This window comes from Aulonocara sp. 'chitande type north' Nkhata Bay, linkage group LG19, assembly GCF_057382095.1.
Source record: "Aulonocara sp. 'chitande type north' Nkhata Bay isolate Kocher_YH1m ecotype deep benthic linkage group LG19, A_spYH_male_GT1.1, whole genome shotgun sequence".
NCBI lineage: Eukaryota > Metazoa > Chordata > Actinopteri > Cichliformes > Cichlidae > Aulonocara > Aulonocara sp. 'chitande type north' Nkhata Bay.
The window spans coordinates 17,869,039-17,891,500 of NC_141362.1; the positions used below are offsets into that span (position 1 = coordinate 17,869,039).

The following is a 22,462-nucleotide window of genomic DNA, read 5'->3' on the forward strand; positions in this document are numbered from 1 at the left end:
GTTGCAACTAAACCAGCTTCCTTCTAATGTTTTTATATTAACACTAAACTTTTAAGAAATGTTTTGTGGATATTGTGTTACTGTGCTTTATTCTTCTCTTAAAATCTGTATTTTTCAGAAAAAGTTGGATAGAAAGGTAGCAATTTTAAAACAGGAAGGGGAAAACATTTCTATAATACCAGGAAATGATAGCTGAAAAGTAAAGCCAGCGATATTGCATTTTTGGAAAGCTATAGGGAGTGAAAAAATACTTTCGATATATGCATTTATTGCCTTTGACTTATATGGAAAGGGGGAAATAGTTTTTTTTTTTTAAATTATGATGAAAAAATGCATATTTAATCATAGTTAAAGTTTGTAGTTTAAAAAGGATAATAATGAAACAATTGTCTTTATTTATACTACTTCGTTGATTACAAGGCTCAATTTTACTTTGTAGATGTTTTCGATTTGTTACAAAATGTCCCAGATAAATCAGGGTCTGTTGCCACTGTAACTGTTCTTTAATGTTTTTCAAAAATTAGTTCCCTTGAAGAAAATGAGAGAAAGAGAAAGACAAATGAAGGACAGTTGGTAATCGGGAAGTGCAGAGAAATAATAAGGAGGAAGTAAGGTTAGCTATGAAAAGAATGAAGTGTTGAAAGTGGCTAGTCTAGATGACATACCTGTGGAGGTATGGCTATATCTGTGAGTGAGGGCAGTGGACTTGTTAACCAGATGGCTGAACACAGTCTTGGATGGTGAGAGACATCTGAGTATACTGGTACAGAACAAGGGTATTGTGCAGATCTGTAGCAACTACAGAGGCATAAAGCCAATGTCTCTGTAGCTCCATACCATGAAGCTATGGGAAAGTGTTGTTAAACCTAGGTTAAGAAGAAAGGTGGTAATCAGTGAGTAGCACTATGGCTTCATGGGGAGAAAGCGCAGATGTAGAAGATCAGAAGGAGATTCACTGTGTTTCACTGGATCTAAAGAAAAGTAGGGAGCAGGTTGAAGAGACTGGATGAGGTTTGGCTGACCTAAGGTTAATCGTTGAAAAACAAATTCGGACCTATGTTTTGTTAGAATTCTAACAGGGTAAAACAACTGGCAGCAGATCGATACCAAATACTAATATTTAATCTTTCTACTGTGTTAATTAGCTTTTTAATAAAATAATTCAAAGCATTTCTATACTGTTATCGTGTCTCTACAGACTGCTCACAGTGGGCAAAATGAACAATATGTCCCCTGAAGTCGCACTGCACCGGATCTCACCTGAGCTGCGTCCCCTGCTGTGCAGTGTGGTGAGGAATGGCCGTGTGGGGCTTGATTCCACAAACTGCCTCCGTGTCACAGATCTCAAAACTGGGTGAGGACTAATCACATGTTACACAAATGATGTCTGTAAGAAAAAAGGAGCTAAATGACAAATATTGTTACAGTACTGTACAAAGGTTTTGGACCAACCCACAAGGTTTTTGCAAAGATTTTTTCGCCACTATACTTTTTTTAATATGTTGCTCATAAAATGGGAAATGGTTGCAGTGATCTATTAAAGCATCTGCAAGCATACATGGAAATACAGTCTATAAGGGGGGAAACTGTCTGTGATGTTCTAATGAGTTTGAAAGTCAATATTTGGTATGACCAGCTCTATTCTGAAATCTCTTGGGCAAGCTTTCTCGTAATTTCTGTAAGCAGTTCCCAAGAATAGTTATCTGGGCTTCTTAAAAGACATTCAAGGCTCTTCTCTGGATGTTGGCTACCTTTTGTTTTCTGTCAAGATGATCCAGCACTGCTTCAACAATGTTGAGGTCTGAGCTCTTGGGTTGCTAATCCATGACTGAGCTTTCCATTTTCCAGGTGTGCTTATCCTGCCTTGGCAGTGTGTTAAATATCATTACCAGGATCAAATTTGGATACATTACACCATAGGACCTGTTGTCAGTAATATTCAGTTCAGCTTTTGTGTAATTTGGCATACCTCAGCATTTTCTCACTGTTTGCCTTGCTTTTGAACTTATTCTTTACAACCACCCTTCCACTGAGACCAGATACTGTTCAACTTTGGAAGATCTTCAGAAAGCTTGGAGAACTAAGTGAACATTGATTATTTCATGGGAATGCACAGGGTCCATTTTAGGCCCGGTGAGCCAAAAAGAGTGCCTAAGATTCTTTGTTTTGTGTCACAAACAGCCCCAAATCCAAAGAGATTTGCTTTACTAAAAGAAAAGTATTAAATACTGTTTTGTGGAGTTTTCACTGCAGAATAATTGTCTGCTTAACTTATACTAATGAGTTTTTAATACTAGACTTAAGATAATATGTAATTTCAGAATTGTTCTGTATTCATTTTAATTTGAGATCTGCATGTGCACATATGCACTATATTGGCAAAAGTATATTGCTTGTCTGCCTTCATACGCATATGAACTTGTGTGGCATCCCTTTCCTAATCCATAGTTTTTAATATGATTTCGACCCACCCTTTAGAGCTTCAACTCTTCTGGGAAGGCTTTCCACATGGTTTAGGAGTGTGTTTATGGGAGTTTTTGACCATTCTTCCAGAAGTATATTTGTGAGGTCAGACACTGATGTTGAATGAGATCACCTGGCTCACAGTCTCTGCTCTAATTGATGCCAAAGGTGTTCTATCAGGTTTTGGTCAGGACTGGCAGGTTGATCAAGTTCTTCCCCAACAAACTCGCATGGTTGGATCTTAACAAGGTCCCAAGTAGAGTTTCAACACGCAACAAGAAGAAATGAGAGATTTTTGCTTTTAAGGCATGTGGTCCTAAACTTTTGATTGCCTGTAAAACGGCCTGTTTCATTTTAAGTGTTGTTTTCAATAAATTGCATGCTCAAAAAAATGTTTTGTCTTCCTTCCTTTTCTTCTTGTTGCATATTGAAGCTCTACTTGGAACTTTGTTAAGATCCAACCATGCAAAATATGATTTTTGCCATTTTTCAAGTGGTCTTAAACTTTTGATCAAGACTGTGTAAAAATGTGAATAATGTATGTGTTGTTTCTATAAAGATAAAGTGTCAAAAAAATATCAAACTCTTCCTAAACAGCAATATATTTGTTTTATCTCTATACTGATCCTAAAAAAATCCCTGATGTTAACTGATTACTTGATTTGAATGTCTGTGTTTTCATCTTCCCTCATGTTCAGATGTACATCTCTGACGCCTGGTCCCTGTTGTGATCGCTTTAAACTCCATATTCCCTATGCTGGAGAAACCCTTAAATGTAAGTAAATGATTCACAGTCATATTTGGCATTTTCAGATTAGTCACAAGAGTTCAGTCTCTGCTTCTGACAGTAAGCTGATAGGTTGTTCTTATTGTTGGGTTTTGATAAATTCATTTTAGGAAAGCAAACATTGCTTTGCCATATTAAGTGATAAAGCAGTAGCAGTGAGATAAAGAACTTGGAGTCAGCTAAGGTTCTTCAGAAGCTTGAAATCTTGCTTAATTTTTGGCCTGTGTGAAAGTGATGAACTAATAGCAAACAAAGTTTTTTTTTAAAGTAAAAAAAGTTTACTTTAAAAAAAAAAAGTAAAGATTATGAAGGTTTCATTACATTCCAAAAAACTGCATTTATGTCAGTACTGCTTTGTTTAGATTTTATGTTATAAAATTGGAGGGGAAACATTTACTTTCATCCAATATGGGTCAGAGTAAGTTCAACGAGATCTGTCTTGACAATGACGCTTTAGTGTTTGCATGCAAGGTTATTATGGTCAAGTAAATTAAACAGAACTTGAAATAGCTGAAATTGTTGTGCTCATAAAAGGTTGACATAGTCATCAACAATATTCCAGTGTGCCGTGGAGCTGGATTCTTGCTCAATTGGTTCTAAGATGTGCCAAAAAACTACACCTATACCATTATATCACCACTACATGCCTGAACTGAATGCAGAATGGACGTTAAAACGTGTTTATGTAAAATTCTGACTTTACCATCTGAATGTTGCAGCAGAAAATAAGACTCATCGGACCAGGCAACATATTTCCAACCTTCTGTTGTACTATTTTGGTGCGCCTGTGTGAATTCTAGCCTCAGTTTGCTGTTCTTAGCAAAAGTGGCACCCGGTGTGGTAGGGCTGCACGATTTTGCATACAATGAGAATCACGATTTTTTGGCTTAGAATTGAGATCACGATTCTCTCACGATTTTCTTTTCCAGTATAAATATTTATTGCACTTATTAACTGCACATCAACTTCGTAACAGTTGAAACTGAACATAAAAACAATAAATAAACATAAAACAACAAATGTCTCACGTTTTGTTGTTGCTACAAAATGTTGTACTGCTTGAAATTCCGTCTCCACCGTTGCTCGACACTGCATGTATAGAGCAGGTAGTGCAACAATAGTAGTTGCGGGACGGCACTGTGTAGCATTTGTCTAGGGTGTTGATCATTTTCCTAAATCCCTCGTTTTGCACAGTGTTGATGGGAGTCATATCTTTGGTCAGGTGATAAGTAAAAGCCTCCGTAATTTTTTTGTGCCTGCGGAAGTTCGATGGGTATAGGGAAGCGCTGTATAAGGTTCCCGTTATTGGTGTTTGGGTGGTTGACCGGGACGGATTTTCTCCTGTCACTTTCTCGTCATCCCTGACGTGCTCTCCGTTGTTTTTTCCCTGCTAATTTTAGCATCAGATGGCACAGCTTCTGTATCACGTGGTATAACTGGTGGTGGTCAGAGGGCCCGGTGGCGCCTGTGTCCGGCAGCCTCGCCTCTGTCAGTGCGCCCCAGGGCAGCTGTGGCTACAATGTAGCTTGCTATCGCCAGTGTGTGAATGTGTGTGTGAATGGGTGAATGACTGAATGTAGTGTAAAGCGCTTTGGGGTCCTATGGACTAGAAAAGCGCTATACAAATGCAGGCCATTTACCATTTACCATAAGGCTCCGCCCTTATCATTTGTTGAGCAGGAAGAGTGAGCGCTTGTTTTCATGCAGAGTACGTCCCGGATCAAAATGCAGTACAATCGTTGTCTTTTTTTTTTTTTTTTAAATCGTTGGCATTTGGAAATGAGATCGCACATAAGTATGAATTGAGATCGCGATTTTTCTAACGATTAATCGTGCAGCCCTACGGTGTGGTCTTCTGCTGCTGTAGCCCATCTGGTTGAAGGTTGACAAGGTGCTCTTGTACTTATTTTGGTTGGAAGAACTGGTTATTTGAGCAGGAACCATGCCATCTTCAAACTCATTCTATGTTTGTAACTTTACCAGGTCTTCTACACCATTTCTGCATGCTTAAATGCATTGAGCTGCCGATATTTATGCTAACAAACAGGTGTACCTAATGAAGTGGCTGGTGTGTTTACTTTTTATTTTAGTCTTTGATCATAATGATTAGATTTGTCAACACAACCAGCCTGAGGAGGCATTAGTGCAGATGTTTGAGACCGGGAACTATGAGTCAGTTGCCTTCACAAATGGATGTTTGTACAGTGATTTTAAAAAAAGACAAAACACAAATTGAAAAAATATAAAAATGTAAAAGTATAGGTTGTGATTCACAGTTAAAGTTCCAATAATCCTCACAATCATCTGCTTCTGCTAAGTTACAGCACCGTAATAGTGCTCTATTTCATCAGTGACTAGCATGCAAAGTTTCCCCATTACACTTAACTGTTAATTAATAATTTGTCACTTTGTTGCTGTAACGTAAAGTTAAAGCTAAGCTAAGGCTACACCTCGGTGCCTTGCAGTCAAGCTATCTGGAGTAGTAGTAATGTCTAAGCTAACAGGAAAAACTAGCAGTCTGCTTTACAGAGGCTCTGTAACAGATGCTGCTGTCCTCCATAAAGTAAGAAGAAGAAATACAAACTATCAGCACAAATATGGAAAATAGACCAAGCTAATGGTAGCAGGGCAAGAAACAAAGAAAATTAGCAGGTGTAAACTAGCAGTTCTGCCTCTCATTAAACGTAGGAGGGTCATGAGATGCTCTGATGCTGTCACTTTAATTGCTGCTATTTGTTGATTTTAATTAAGGGCCAGGGCTCCTTATTTATTATGCATAGTGATCTGTCATGTGAAAGTGACAGATTCAGCATCTGTAGATAATGGCTTAAAAAGTCACATGAAAGCTTATAACATTGAAAAATAATTGAATAAGAACAGTGCGGTTTGTGAACACATAAAAATGCAGTGTGCAAAAGCACACATTCCAGGACAAATACAATAATAACGTGATCAATGATCCAGATTATTTACCACTAAGATATAGAAATCAATAGGAATGAAGCAGGATAGGAATGACAGCAAATTTTATTTATATTTCATTTTTTATTGTGGGTATTGGCCCTGAACAAGCTATAATATGTGATCCCTAAAGAAGACATCTATCGGTCATTATGACAGTTACAATGAGACAATACTAGACCTGTACTTTAACAGTGACACTCAAAACCATTACAGCAATGAACCCAGCACAAAAACAAATTAACAAAGTTGATTTTCCTGCATTTCTGTTGAGCTATTTTGGCCCTTACAAAACTAATCCAGTCACTGAATCTTACATACACCAGTCATTTAGACTTTTAGCACAATACTGACTGTATAATTACTACTCGAAAAAAAACATTTCATCAGTCGAGTGGTTGCAAGAGGGTGTCATTTGTGGAATAATTATAATTATCAGGTCTGTTCCTTGCAATCAACGTTAAAAACAAAAGGAAAAAAAATTAAATAAAAAGTGAGAGTTGTTTTGTGTACAAAATGGAGTTAGAATTAATAAACTGGATGTGAAATGGGTTGAAAGTTGCATTCATAATGTCTTAAATTCAGCAGATTAAAGTCTAATCTTGTTGATTGCATGATTTAGCCCATTTTTACTTCATTTCTTAAAACATTTAAGTGTTCTTTATACTCTAAACCACTGGCATGATTTCAATTTGCAGGCCACCATCTGTGCGCAGGTTAATATATTCAGTGTCTAGAGCAATTGGCCTGCACTTTGGAAAGAGAACATCTTCACTGGAACAGTTTTATTTAAAAGAAAAAGATGTAATTCAACCGTTATTAGAGTTGAAAGCTGCACTTTTGTCTAACAGGCAGTGAAACATCATTTAAGGCCATAACAGTGAATATGTGATATCATATCAATATCATTTTCAAAGTATCCATATCTATGCACATAAGCTAAATAAAGGTACTGTAAAACTGCTATATGCTTAGACTGCAGGGAGACTTCCCATGATTCACTCAGCATTTTTTTCAAATTTAGACTGTAAGTACAAAGCAAGGTCAAAAAACCCAGGACATCTCTTCCTTATCTGGATTCACTTGTTGGAAGATCAGCAATCAGGGCAAGCAGTCACACAAGGGTGGTTATCACTTCGACAAGTCAGCCCAGGGTTTCCCAGTGTAACTGCGAGTTATGAGCAGTGTTTGCATGAAAAAGACAGAATTGGCAGCGTATGACCAATCAAAAACATGGAGAAGTCTCTTGGCAGCAGAGCAGCAAGTTTTACAAAGAAAGAGAGAAGCAGTGAATTTTACAAAAGGAAAAAAATGTTAGAAAAATCTGGAGAGGTTAAACACATAACACCAGCTATTCAAAGCAGCAGTGTGAGACTGTGTGTTAGGAAAGGCTGCACAGTTTGTAAGCTATATTCTAATATAAAACATCCTGTAGGAATGTGTGTGCAGTTTAAGTGCTAAAGTACTAAACACTGGAAGATCTGACTATAATTGCATTTTTTTGCATTGAGAATTGAATACTAATTAATGTAATGTGTAATTACATTAAATTAATGTGTTGCTTATATATTCTAATGGCGTGCAAGATGGGTTCAGCTGCAACTCTGGCACAGCAAATTTGCCTGTACAGTAAAGCCCCATTTAATTGACTGTTGTGGTGAATTGCTTCCATATGAATAAAGCTTTTACCAGTAAAATTATTCCTAAGCATCTGCACTTACTGATTACTTTAGGTACACCTCGCTTGTACTGGGACAGATTCAATAAGGAGCTGGACACATTCTTTGACAGTGACAATGGCTGCAAATGCATGGTGTGAATCTCCTGTGCCACCACATTCCAAAAATGGGATTAAGTTCTGGTGACTGTGGAGGCCGTTTAAGTACAGTAATGGCAAGGAGCCATCAGAAAGATGGGTACACTATGGCCACAAGGAGATGAACAATAATACTCAGATTGTGATATTTAAGTAGCGTTCACCTGGTACTAAGAGGCCCAAACGTGTGCCAAAATCTATCCCTCACACCATTACACAACCAGCACCATCCTGAACTGTTGATTTAAGGCAGGATGGAGCCATACTGTAATGTTTACACAAATTATTTGGACCCTGCTGTTCCAATGTTGCAGCAGAAATAAAGATTCATTAGACCAGGCAAGAGTTTCTTCTACTGTCCAATTTTGTTGAGCCAATATGAATTGTTGCCTCAGTTTCCTGTTTTTAGCTGACAGGAGTGTGGTCGTCTGCTGTTGTAGACCATCTGATTCAAGGTTCGATGCATTGAGAGGTGCTCTTCTGCATACCTTGGTTGTAATGAGTGGTTATTTGAGTTACTTACTGTCACCTCAAAGCAGTCTTCCCATTCTTCTTTGAACTGTGTCATCAAGAAGGTATTTTTGCACAGAATATTTCTGCTCACTGGATATTTTTTCTCTTTTCTGAACCATCCAATATAAATCCTAGTGATGGTTGTGTGGAAAAAGCTCAGTAACATTTTGTGAAATATTCAGACGAGCCTCTGTCGCATTTAAAGTCACCTAAATGGTTTTTCGTTGCCATTCTGATGCTTATTTGCAATTCAGAATGCAATCTCAACTATGCCTGCAAGTTGTTGCCTTGATTGGCTCATTAGACATTTAAGTTGGCGAGCAGTTGAACAGATGCAACATGAAAGCTAAGTGCGTATTTTGATGTAGTGATTTTGTACATCTTGGTCTCTTATCTTGAGTATAAGCTGCTCCAGAAGAGAACTGGTCTGTACCTAAGTTATCCTGGCCCAATAGGAAGTGAACCCCCTTCATAATCCAGTAAACCCAGAGTTACCTGAAGTTACATTGGGAGATTCCAAATCCTACTCATTAGTTTCTCTTCTCTCTCAAAGTTTGCTGTTTTTCTCTGATGAGAGGAAAAGGAGTCTGATGGCTGCTTCTCCCTGAGTCCGGTTCTGCCAGAGGTCTCTAACTGTTAGAAGGGAGTTTGTCCTCCTCACTATCAAGTCACTGGGGTTCTCTCTTTTAGTGATATTTAGCCCCTGTTGTGAACTGACATTATATAAAACCAAAAATCAAATTGAAATTAAAATGATGTGGAAGACTTTTAGTCAGTTTGGTTGGGCTTGCAAGTAAAATTGCCTCGTAAACATTGTGTGTCACTTTAATACACAGTGCCATAGGTGGGTTTTATAATTGCGGCTACTGAGCAGGCACTAAGACCAAAGGCAACCACAGGAATTTCTTAACTACAAAAACAAGATGGCAATTTTTCTCATGATGGTAATGAAATAACACCAATAAAACATGCTGCTATTTGTGCCACTGAGCGTTTACTGGAAGAGCCGCTCACTTCTCAATCAAATCGCCACATCACAAGCTTTCTCTCCAGAGCCCGAGGGAGAAAATCAGTCAGTGTGATAGTGATGGTAAATTCAAAACTTATTGGTGCTTGCTTGCATTGACTGTGACTGGAGCCTCCAAAGTTTTACGGGAGCCTAACAAATTAAATGTGTTGAAGTAACAGATCTTGTAAAAAAACATAGTTATCAGGATAACTTGAATATTTTTTGCATTCACATTGATCCAAATCTCTCAACAGGTTTTACAGCTGATATTCTCACCCACTTCAAAGATACAGACATAACACAAGCCAGATATGTCAGCTTGATTGGTGAAGCTGTGGCTGACGACTTATCAACTTATGAACAGATGCCTACACATTTTAGAGTTGTTTTCAAAGCATTATTAGGAGTCCCCTTATTGTGCAACTCCTAGTAATAAATAAAAGGGGTCCACATTTGTGGAAAGACTGATATTGTATTTATCAATTTGTCAAGATTTCATGTACAAAAAGTTCCGCAGTGCGCATCTTAAGTTTGATCATAGTTACTATTTTGTTCTCCTGGCAAGGCCACATTTTCTCCAGACAGAGGAAGTAGGTTTTTCTTATTTTGCATAATCTGCAAAAAAAGAACTGTTCTGGCAGAAATGGTTATGAGCTATATAAAGATGTTGTGGCTAGACTCATGGATTGTTTTGCTTTAACTTATATTTTAGTGACGTTAAAGGATTGTCTCTCGAGAAACAGAAGTTAAAAAAAAAACATGACATATCCGCAACCCCAACAAGCCAGCAATAAAGGCACATAGTGGTACAAGATATAGACTTCTTCAAAGTTAAATAAAGTCATAGGAGGAACCTTGAACATGAATCCTTTGGCATGACAAGGTTTTCTGCATTATTCAGTTTTTAAAATGTGATTTAAAATGTTATCTTCATTTAAGCCCCAAGTATACACAAACACACCCATAATTATGCATTTGTGTTTTTATTGAACACACCCTTTAACCCTCAGATGGATGGATTACACTACTTTATTAACTGAAATAACTGGAGGTCATTTATATATTATACAGGTATGCTTTATTTTAATGCCTATGTTTGTTATACCTAGACTGTTTTGTTTGTATAGTCTAATATTCTGAAATGCTGAAATGTCATTAATTATGATTTTTAATCATTTTTATTCAGAAAAGTCAGGGTTAGCCCCGAGGCTTGTGCAGCTATATATCTTGCTATTCTAGCTCTGTTAGATGTGGTTCACTGCAAAACATGTTGTAACGAGAATCACAAGTTAAAAACATACATATATTTCAGAGGTAAAAAAAAAAGTTAAAAGCTGTAGGAGCAGCAGATTGACAAGTTCCTTGTAGAAAACATTTTTTGCAATTATCAGAAAGGCACATATATACAGCTCAGCTCTTAAATAACCCTACTCTGTTGCTTGAAAGTTTAAACAGTCCCAGTGCAGGTGGAAAAAAAACTAAATGAGCCCTTTCTTTTCCTTATTTTCTCTGATATTTATTCGGTTCCAGTGTTGGTTGCTCAAATTAAACATGTCCAAAGTTAAAGATAATCAGGTCAGAGTATATACAAGTAACCTGTGCATTAAACACTGTGTTTAAACTGTTCTAGACAGACTGTTTAGACTGTTTTCTCCGCACTCGGTTCTGTATGATGTCATAAAGATGGGGTTATTCCTTTCAGACAAACTAAGTGGCCGTGCGAATGCCCAGTATGAAATAATGATTATTTTGAACTAGGACTCATGCAAAGCTACTCTAGTGGAGTAAGGAATAAAACTGTGGGGCTAGAAATAAGCAGAAGAGGTCCCCTTTCTATGATGATTTCTGGCATAAATGTCAGATATCTGGGGATTAGTTTTCTAGCTGATGGTGGGGAGTTAACGATATCCAGAGCCAGCTAAGCAGCCTGGAACCATACTTTGCTGTCATAATGATGTTTTCATAGCGGTATGTAGTGATATGTTTAGATCATACATGTTGTTGGCTTCCTTCCCAGGTTATTTAATGTCAGCTTCGTTAGTCCACAAAACATTTTTTCACCAGAATTCCCCCAAAATGCTGTGCCATGGACCCAATTCGCCATAACAGAGTAATCACTGATTGATTGATGAAGTAACCCTCTGGTGATTATGTGCATGACTTGAAATGTATGAAAGGTTTTATTTAAACCCAAACTCCTTCTTGAACCTTCTTGAAAAATGTGTGTAAAAATGAAACTTATAGTATGAAAATGAAGGAAAAAATGACTATGTTGTGAAAAAAATACATATTTTTTGAGCGGACAGCAAAGCATTCACAAATCAGCTGAGAGACGTTATGTCACCACTGTGTCTCTGGTCTGGCTCAGTCTCCCATGAAATGCACATGCCTGATGCACGTCACTAAGGAGGCATCCAGAGGGCATCCTACTCAGATATCAGAACCACCAGTTGACTTCTTTCAGTATGGAGGAGCAGCAGCTCCTCTGTTTTGAGGTCTTCCTACATGACTGAGCTCGTCAATAGGAAGCTCCTTTTTCCTTTGATTATATCTTCAGTCATCATGTTCTTTTTTTCACTAGCCACAGTTGGCGGCCATAGGTGATGACAGGAATGTAGAGTGACCAGTATTTGCCATAGTCCAACTCGACCTTATTCTCTCATGGATGACCCCGTGTCCCCTAACACCTTCACCACTTTGTTCATTTATATTTCATTTTTGTTTGAATTGTATTTAAAGTTAAACAGAAATTAATGGAGACAGAAAGCAGCAATCTGAACAAAGAACAAGAAAACTGGCACGGGTATTCTGGCGTGGCACGCAGCTGTTATACTTTCCTGTGCTTTGGCCTCAGGAAAGAGGTTTGTCTAATCAAAGATGCAGAGCTGCAGATTGGTCTATGGATCTGCTTGGCATGGCACACTCTGTACACAGCTAATCACTATCAATATAAACCCAGCCTCTTCCACGTGACCGACATGGCTGGTACTGCTTTGTAGTTGTACACATTGTACCCTTCTGACTTCAATAAAACGTCTGTCTGAATAAGATTTGGAGAGAAGGTGCATTATGCAGTCACGTTTGAGTGAAGCTTCTTCTTGCTGTCTAAGGATGTATGAAGAAAACATCATACAAAAGCCTCTATAACCTGTGAAGTCTGCTCTTCCAAGACCTCCATTTCCCTCTGGAACCACGCCAGCAGTTTTTCTGTCAAGCTTCCAGTGGTTTGGAGCTGGTTTACGACACAACCTCTCGTTTCCTCGTTTGACTCTTCTCCACTGGAAAAATACTTCCACATGTGTGTGTTTGCCTCTTCTTGCTGTTGCTGCATGGAACAAAAAAAAAAAAAAAGCAGAACAGGACGTCTTGCAGCACAGAAATAGAGTTGTGTAACGTAATTTAAGAACATTGTGAACCAAGCTTTGTTATGTGAGCCCTCAGTGAGGGCCATTTCCAGTGTGCGCTTATACTTTTATCTCAATATGTTAGTAATAATTTTAAATAAAGTTATTAAACAGAAAATGGGCGAGTACATGTATAAGACATAATGAACCCAAAGAGTCTGAATATGGTAATGTAGTTTACAGTAAATATGTGGGGTCAACCATCCAAAGCAGTGGTCAGGCCATGAGAGGTGAAGAAGAGTACAGGCAGGGTGGTGTGGACAGAGTGACAGAAGGATTGCTGCAAGACTGAAAGGGAAGCTTTACAAGACAGAAGCAAAACTTGCAGTGATTTATGGTTTGGAGTTCGTGGCAGAACACTGCAGGCGAAAGCGCATCAAATCCGATTTTTTTTGACCCTATGCGACCCATATGCGATCATGGTATGTCAGTGTGAACGGCACAAATCCGATATTTTCAAATCCGATCTGGGTCACTTTCGTATGTGGTCCTGAATCCGATACATATCTGATGTTTTAGAAAGCGACTGCTGCTTGAACGGTCATGTCGCATTAAATCCGTCTTTTACGTCAGTGACACAAGACAGACGCCAATTATCAGTGCCGGAGAAGCGCCCGAGAAGACATCGCGAATGCTTCCTGGCCATCCAGTGTAGATGTTAGGGAAACTGTTGAGAAGACAACGTGAACATTTTATTTGTACTGTATAATCTGCAGATTCTGACAGAAATCTGCAACTATCCTTTGAAGCACCGCTCCTCTCTAAAACAGCAATAAGGATAATTATTAGGTTATTTACATTATTATGTAAATAACAAAATAACTTAAAGCAAAAATTGGGAAACGTAAAGTCCGAAGTCTGTATATTAAGGGCCATCAGTCAAACAATACTGTTTGGTCTGGGTCTAAACGGAGCACGTTGTGTGTGACGTCTTCTTTTGCGCATTCGGGCCACTTTGAGGGTTCACACTAGAGCGTGTTTGCTGTCACATTTTATTTGTAGTGTGAACAAGCAGACAAAAAAATCGGATTTGATCAAAAAATCGGAATTGGGCATTAAGACCTGCAGTGTGAACGTAGCCAAAAAGACAGGAAGCTGGAAGAGATGAAGATGCTTAGAGTTTCATTTGGAGTTACCAGGAGAAACAGCAAGATTTGTATGTCAGATGGACGTCAGCTCGGGTGGAGCAAGTTTGCATGCAAAGTTAGAAATGGAGCAGGCAAAAGAAGATGAATATAACGCTATAAGTTCAGAAAAATGAAACATAATGTTTTTTACTGAAATATTTTGTTTTTCTCCCTTTTTACTTTAAGCAAAAATAATCTTTTTTTAAATCTAGAATTTATTGCTGTTGTGTGCACCTACATTTATTCTACTGGTTATATGAGTAATATTTAAAGTTTTTTTTTTTTTAAGTTCATGTGTCTAAAGGTTAATTGTATACTTGTAGGTGTTTTCTGTAGCTTCACGGTAGAATAGCAAAGCTGTGACACAATGAGTGCAGTGGGTATCTGAGGTAATCATTGTAATAGGACAGGAGTGTGCAGAGTGATTCTCTTCTTACTGTACATTTGAAAGTTGCCTTGCCTTTGCTCATTAAGAGTGGTAATCACCAAAGAACATGTATAGAAGAAGAATGCCACTCACCAAAACTGAAATACCAACTACATTAATGATGTGTTACTACACGTGCCAGAAGAGTAAACTGCTTTCAGATAGTTGCATTAAAATTATTTGAAGGCTCAAACACAAAAGCTATCCACTACAGCTGGCCATACCAACACACCTGTCAATCAAAGCTGCTATGCCCCAATTTTAAGTTTAAGGAAAATCCCATATAAATGGGTAAACTAACCATAAAGTTCAAAATAGTGTTTTGCAGCAGGCTGTGAAGATGTTTATTCTTATTTGTCCTGTAAAATTGAACATTTTAACATGAGAGTTTCTAGGGATTGGCTCATTTTTAAAGTCAGTCCCCATAGGAATTAAGGGAACTGTATATTTTAGCCTCAGGGTTGCAGGTTGCTAATCACGCACCAAAACATGTTTAATATAGAGTTATTATTACAAGTAATTGCTATTTTTAATATGGGATGTGTCATTCAGCTTGCACTGTCATTCAGCCGGTTGTCATTTACCAAAAGAAAAAAAAAACCAACTTAAGATGATGTATTGCCTGAAGTTTTTTTTAGTGTGTGGTTTACCATATGGGGTACATGATATGGGATTTAAATTAAATATGCAATTAAAATGCATAATCTTAAAACTTTTGCTAATGTGCTGGTGTGCCAAGGTTTTTAATGGTTGCAAGGGTGCATGTGAAATGTTCTTATTTAAGGCACTTAAACTACAAGACGCTAGAGCTTAAATGCACATTGTGTGCTTAGTGCAACTAGTAAAACCACACAACCACCACAATTTCCTGGTTTCAGTAATGCTTCAAAAATACTTTCATTTCTTAATACCAGACAGAATATAGAAGATTGATGCATTTTTTTTTCTTTTTTAATTATTTGTTTAGAGCAAGTCAACTTTGATTAAAACTGAATGGAAATGATCTTATATGTGATCAAAGCTCACTCACTTCCTTGGTAAATTGTGGCTGTTTACAACACTTACTGCAATACAAGCAAACATTTCAGATTTGTTGTAATAAAGCGAGTAATAACGCGTTCTTCTCTTTTCTTGCAGGGGATATCATTTTCAATGCACGCTATCCAGAATTGCCTCCAGATTTTATTTTTGGAGAAGATGCTGAGTTTCTCCCTGAACCCTCTGAACTACCAGTGAGTAGAATGGAAGAATGTGAAATGTTTAATAGAGGGAAAGGGTTTTTTTATATATATAATTTTCCAGTGAGTACAGTCTTTATCACCACATCTGCTCCACACCACAACATGCATTTGCTAAATCCACCTCTGATTCATTTTTATTAATTCTGCATGTCAAATATAGGACCCATTTTCTTCAAATGGTGGATGGTCACAACCTTATTGACTGAAGTGGCCAGGAGAGGTTTAGTTCATAGTACACCTAAATTTTAGAAAAGCAAACAAACACTATGCATTTTCTGTGGATCTTGAGCCTTAGCTGTTGTAGTGATTACACTTCTTATAATTGTTTTGACTTGCTGTTTATCTGTACATCTGATCATCTCTGTGAATCTGTGATTCACTGGACAGCTAGTCTGAACAAATGAAAATGTACTGTCCATGTTTATAATGTGCCCTTTTTCATAAAGAGAGTACTTCTTTTTAGATGGACAAAATGTAATTTAAAGTTTTATTAGATTCATGTGAATGCTCTTCTTCCTGGAAATTTACCTGGACATTCTTGGTATTTGTTCAGTCATGTTTTGTTTAATTAGTGTGAATGCTTGAAAAGCATTCACAGTATTGTTATTCGAATCTTTATTAGTGTGAATGCTTGAAAAGCATTCACAGTATTGTTCTTCTAATCTTTATTCTATTTTATTATTATTCTGTATTCCGTACGTTTTTTGTAATCTATCTCCTTCAAAACCGTTCAACTTAGAAAAACCATTCAAACACCGTTAGATTCCTATTCTTTTGGACAACATTGCTTCTATTTTTCTCATTTTTAACATTTATATTTTTAATTTTATTCAACTTTTTTCAACAAAAATTTATAATGTATTTCAATGGGGAGACCCTTCAAATTCTCATTCAACTTCCTCCTCTTTAAACTGTATCTACTTCCACATACATTGACATAGAGCCACCATTCAAACTTTAAAACGAAGACAAGACATTCAACTATTCAACTTGTATTTATCTTTTCAATATCTATTATACTTTTTCTTCAGTTCCAGTTTAAGTTTCATGATGTTTTTTCACCCGTTTCAGAGTTTATAATGGGTGTGTATGGGACGGAATGTTGGGGCTAGAGTGAGACAGCTCAACTGCTAGAGTGAGAGGAGCAAAAAAATTAATCTTAAAATCTTTTTTAAAACTGCTGCTGTGTCCACAGCGTTTGCTCTACAGGTATGATTTTACCCTCAAAACGTAGCCATGGCTGTCCTCTTTCATCCAATGTGTTTACTATTGTACTAGGTGTTATGGTTCTTTCATAAATGTCACCAATGCACAGCCTCCTCCCTCCAACTCTTCCATAGACTCTAATGTTAAAATGGCTCAGAAGGTTCGTTTGAAAATCAGAAGAGCATGGTGTCTTTACACTGTCACCACGTCCATATAATAAACTCCACAGGCATGAAAACTGAGAATTCAGTAGACTAGACATTGCTGTCACTCACGGTGAAAGAATTTTGTCAATACGACTTTTACTTTTCATTTGGGAGCGATTTGTTTCGGCCTGACTTTTCTGTTCATTTTAAGCAGCAAAAGTGAGGTGCATGTCTGTGTCGTGTGTATGGAGCCATTGGGTGCGGTCACTATAGCAACCAGGCTCACACCTGCCTGCTTAACGAGCTCTCTCTCTCTCTCTCTCTCTCTCTGCCAAGATTTATCTTAAACACTTCTCTTTCAACTGCTGCTGTGTCCACAGTGTCACAGCCATCATTTTACCCTCAAAACGTCGCCATCGTTGTTCTTTTTCCAACATCTTGTCTTTCAAAGCTCAGAGATGTAAACTTTTTAAACTGTGTGGGTCCAAGTGGAGGGATCACATTTTAGTCATTCAGTGATTCAAAGAATATGACCTTTTAATATTCTTTCAGATGTTTTCTGACTCTAAATGTTCTTTTCTCATTTCTTAGGTTTTTCTAATTTACAATTAAAACATTTTCAGCTTTTTTCCAACTTCTTCTTCTGTGTAACCTTCAGCTTTTAGCAGTTCAGCACTTTTGTTTTCAGGTTAAATTCGTTTTTTTTTTTTTATCTCATTCAAGATTTTTAACTTAAATTCAGTAATTAATTCATTTCAGTGCATACATTCAGATTCAAGCATTCACACTGCAGTTTCTTCAGAAAATGCACTTTCTAGTTATTATTATTATATATTCCGTACGTTTTTTGGCATCTCACTCCTTCAAAACCGTTCAACTTAGAAAAACCATTCAAACACCATTAGATTCCTATTCTTTTGGACATGACTGCTTCTATTTTTCATATTTTTAACATTTATATTTTTAATTTTATTCAACTTTATTCAACAAAAATTTCCCATGTATTTCAATGGGGAGACCCTTCAAATTCTCATTCAACTTACTCATTTTTAAACTCTTACTACTTCCACATACGTTGACATAGAGCCACCATTCAAACTTTAAAACGAAGACAAGACATTCAACTATTCAACTTGTATTTATCTTTTCAATATCTATTATACTTTTTCTTCAGTTCCAGTTTAAGTTTCATGATGTTTTTTCACCCGTTTCAGAGTTTATAATGGGTGTGTATGGGACGGAATGTTGGGGCTAGAGTGAGGCAGCTCAACTGCTAGAGTGAGAGGAGCAAAAAAATTAATCTTAAAATCTTTTTTAAAACTGCTGCTGTGTCCGCAGCGTTTGCTCTACAGGTATGATTTTACCCTCAAAACGTAGCCATGGCTGTCCTCTTTCATCCAATGTGTTTACTATTGTAGTAGGTGTTATGGTTCTTTCATAAATGTCACCAATGCACAGCCTCCTCCCTCCAACTCTTCCATAGACTCTAATGTTAAATTGGCTCAGAAGGTTCGTTTGAAAATCAGAAGAGCATGGTGTCTTTCCACTGTCACCACGTCCATATAATAAACTCCACAGACATGAAAACTGAGAATTCAGTAGACTAGAAGCTGCTGTCGCTCACGGTGAAAGAATTTTGTCAATACGACTTTTACTTTTCATTTGGGAACGATTTGTTTCGGCCTGACTTTTCTGTTCATTTTAAGCAGCAAAAGTGAGGCGCATGTCTGTGTACGTGTGTATGGAGCCATTGGGTGCGGTCACTATAGCAACCAGGCTCACACCTGCCTGCTTAACGAGCTCTGCCTGCCACTGTACCAAGATTCATCTTAAGCACTTCTCTTTCAACTGCTGCTGTGTCCACAGTGTTACAGCCATCATTTTACCCTCAAATTGTCGCCATTATTGTTCTCTTTCCAACACCGTATCTTTCAAAGCTCAGGCATTTAAACTTTTTAAACTGTGTGGATCAAAGTGGAGGGATCACATTTGAGTCATTCAGTGATTCAAAGAATATGACCTTTTAATATTCATTCAGATGTTTTCTGACTCTAAATGTTCTTTTCTCATTTCTTAGGGTTTTCTAATTTACATTTAAAACATTTTCAGCTTTTTTCCAACTCCTTCTTCTGTGTAACCTTCAGCTTTTAGCAGTTCAGCACCTTTGTTTTCAGGTTAAATTCGTTTTTTTTTTTGTTTTTTTTTAATCTCATTCAATATTTTTAACTCAAAATTCAGCAATTAATTCATTTCAGTGCATACATTCAGATTCAAGCATTCACACTGCAGTTTCTTCAGAAAATGCACTTTCTAGTTGTCATTAATTTTCCTCTTTGAAAATGGTTCCAAGAAGTCATTTTTTCTTTTTTAACCATACAATGTCAACACAGAAGTATGTGGACAGCTGCAAACGGTTTTGAGCCTAGCAGGAGAACTGGTTTTCAAGGACAGATTGCATCAGCATTGTGTAGTTTCAGATGAGGTGTGGTTGTTTGTTTTGCATATTAAAAAAAGCACCACAAAATTGCATCATCACTGTAAGTTCCAGTAAATCCCAAAGGATTTTGAAAGATACAAATGAATACTTGGTCAGACTTACTGTCATTGGGGTAACTTTACAGAAAGAGCGCTTTACAGCACATGTATTCTTAAAGGTTTCACAATTAAACCAGAAAGTTTAAAATTTCTGTCGCCCAAACATTAAAAGATTTCTCAGAAACTAAAATACAAGCGACAAAAGCTGCTTATGTCTTCCCAAAGATCGCTGGCTTGGAGCAAAGAATGGGTAATGATGGTAAAGAATCACTGTACTGCACTAATCTGCAAAAATCCTGATAATGTTTATAAAGGCTCTATTTTCTCAGTTATGGCAATGGCAGCTGCAGTGTTTAAAGTTGTCTTGATCTGTGCTCAATCAGCCAAGTAAGGAAATCCCAAAACGTTGATTCTGTCAGCATGGTAGCATTTTCAGTGGGAGAAAAGTTTCATCACTTCTTAGGTCACTTGGATGAGTGATAAAATGTTTCTCCCACTGAAATCGCTGTGTGCAGATGAACAGAATAAAAGTATGGGTAGTGTTTAAAGTTTAAACTTTTTTAACTTTAGCTTTTTAATACTGGACCCTACTTGAGGAGCTTGAGTTACAGTTCAAAATAATATTTCATCATACTATACTGCCCTTGGTGCAGTTTCTCAATTTGTGCTCTGTCTGAAACCCATTTCCTTGCTTTTTTAATGGCATTGTCACTTAAAACCAGCTTTCTTCTCATTGGCTGTTCCTTCCAAACAGAAGTGTTGCAGCTAATTTCCCATAGAGCATACTGTACAGTCTACTCTGTATAATTAGCATACTTTTGAGTGAATGTCTGTAGTATTTTTTTCTGTAGGTTTTTTCTTTTCTGACATAAACTTATAACAGCCAACTTAGTTGTAAACAAATGAAAATGTATGTTAAACATGGCAAAAGTAGAAATTTTCATATTTACATTGTTAAGCTGATTAAACAGTTAGGAGTTCTATCTCAGCTCGATTGGTCACTGGTTTAGCATGTCATTCCTAAATTACATTGTGGAATAATTACACCAATCTAATTTCCTGTGTTTGGATAGTCTAATATTTTGTCTTTTTATGTTATTTTCTATCTAATATATATATATATATATATATATATATATATATATATATATATATATATATATATATAAATAAAAGTTCTGTACAAATAAAGTTTATTATTATTAGTAATATTATTATTACCTAGCCAGGTAGAGCATGGAATGTCTACTACCAAACAGCTGTTATAGCTACAGAGCAGTTTGAGACAAGCAAATGCCTTGATATGTGGGCTGAGCTTCACAGGTGCCAGGGCATGCCGTGAAGTATTATGGTCAGTGTACTAATTTTCCACTGTGCCACTGTTATCAGAGCCCATGGCTCTGAGATGAAGAGGGTTTGTTGGATCAGGAGCGCAGTCGGGGGCATGCTCCTTGTTTACAGGGTTGTGCATTTCATCCCCCAGGGTCAAACTATTGGAGCCTAGTTTTACTGTTACTTCCTGAGGCAACTAAAGGAAAATATTAGGCCAAACGACTCGCACTGTGGCAAGATGGCAAAAGGGTGCCTCATTGTGACAACGTGCCTGAACGGCCACAGCAAATTTGGCAGCGCGGTTACATCTACACAGCTACAGATACACTCTCTGATGATTAAATTTATATCATTCTGACCCTAGGGTCTCTCGTGCACAGTAAATCACATTGTATAGTGCATGTCATCATGTTTTTGCCTGGCTAAAGCAGGGTACAATACACTAGAAAAACTTTATCATTAAACTTTTCACTGTAGTGTAGCGTTGTTCTTTCTGGGGCATTCAACAATTCAAGATCTAATTTGTACGTAACAGCAGATATCACTGTCCCAGTTTATGTATGTGACATTCAAAAATATATTTTCTGTTTAAAAATATTTAACCAACTGAGTAATCATCTCTCAATTTCAAGGCACCCATTTGGCTTTTGTGCTGCTTTATTGTTTTTAATTTAAAAATGATTACAGAACCCAGCAACAATTTGCCAAAACACACCGGATGAATTAATTTTGTTTGATCCAAACATAGGATGCAATCAACGCAATCACACCTAATACATTAAAAAAAGGTAATGGAGGAGGCCAAGGAGAAGGACCTAAAACTGGGGTGGGCAATTCCAGGCCTCGAGGACCGGTGTCCTGCAGGTTTCAGATCTCACCTTGGGTCATCACACCTGAATCACATGATTAGTTCGTTACCAGGCCTCTGGAGAACTTCAGGACATGTTGAGGAGCTAATTTAGCCATTTAAATCAGCTGTGTTGGTTCAAGGACACATCTAAAACCTGCAGGGACACCGGCCCTCAAGGCCTGGAGTTGCCCACCCCTGACCTAAAAGGAAGAAGCCAAACAGGGATCCAGTACCTACATAAGGCCCATGCTCAGCTACTGTGCAGCATCCGTTTTTTTTTTTCTTTTCTTTTTTTTTTTTTTTAATGTGTTCTGAAATAAATGAATATGACTATAATTCTGTCATCTCCACAGCCTTTGGTAATTGCTACTAATCAAACCATTGACCTTGTACAATGATTCCTTTAAAAGTAATTTCTATTGGCATGTTTGCGTTGGGTTATTAGATGATGGTAAACACAACACAGACATGCCAATAGGGCTAGCTGGAAATGTGCAAACTTTTCTGTAGCTACTACTGGGTAGTTATCCATTGCTATTTTTGAAGCAGACTAGCATGGAGCTGCTAAATTCCCCTGCTTGTGTCAGAGTCTGGGAGAAGTGAGGGGAGTATTGCTCACTGTCTCATAAATCCAGCTGTGCACAT

At 37.5% G+C, this 22,462-nt stretch overlaps 1 protein-coding gene across 1 annotated transcript in view; it reads left to right on the forward strand.

The window, feature by feature from the left end:
- The window catches only part of babam2 (BRISC and BRCA1 A complex member 2), a 123,071-nt gene that overhangs the window by 394 nt on the left and 100,215 nt on the right, over positions 1–22,462 (forward strand). The window contains exons 2-4 of the mRNA XM_086275533.1: positions 1,199–1,354; positions 3,162–3,238; positions 15,645–15,739. Coding sequence (XP_086131659.1) covers positions 1,218–1,354; positions 3,162–3,238; positions 15,645–15,739 — 309 coding nt within the window. The 5' untranslated portion in view covers positions 1,199–1,217. The remainder of the gene's footprint in view (positions 1–1,198; positions 1,355–3,161; positions 3,239–15,644; positions 15,740–22,462) is intronic.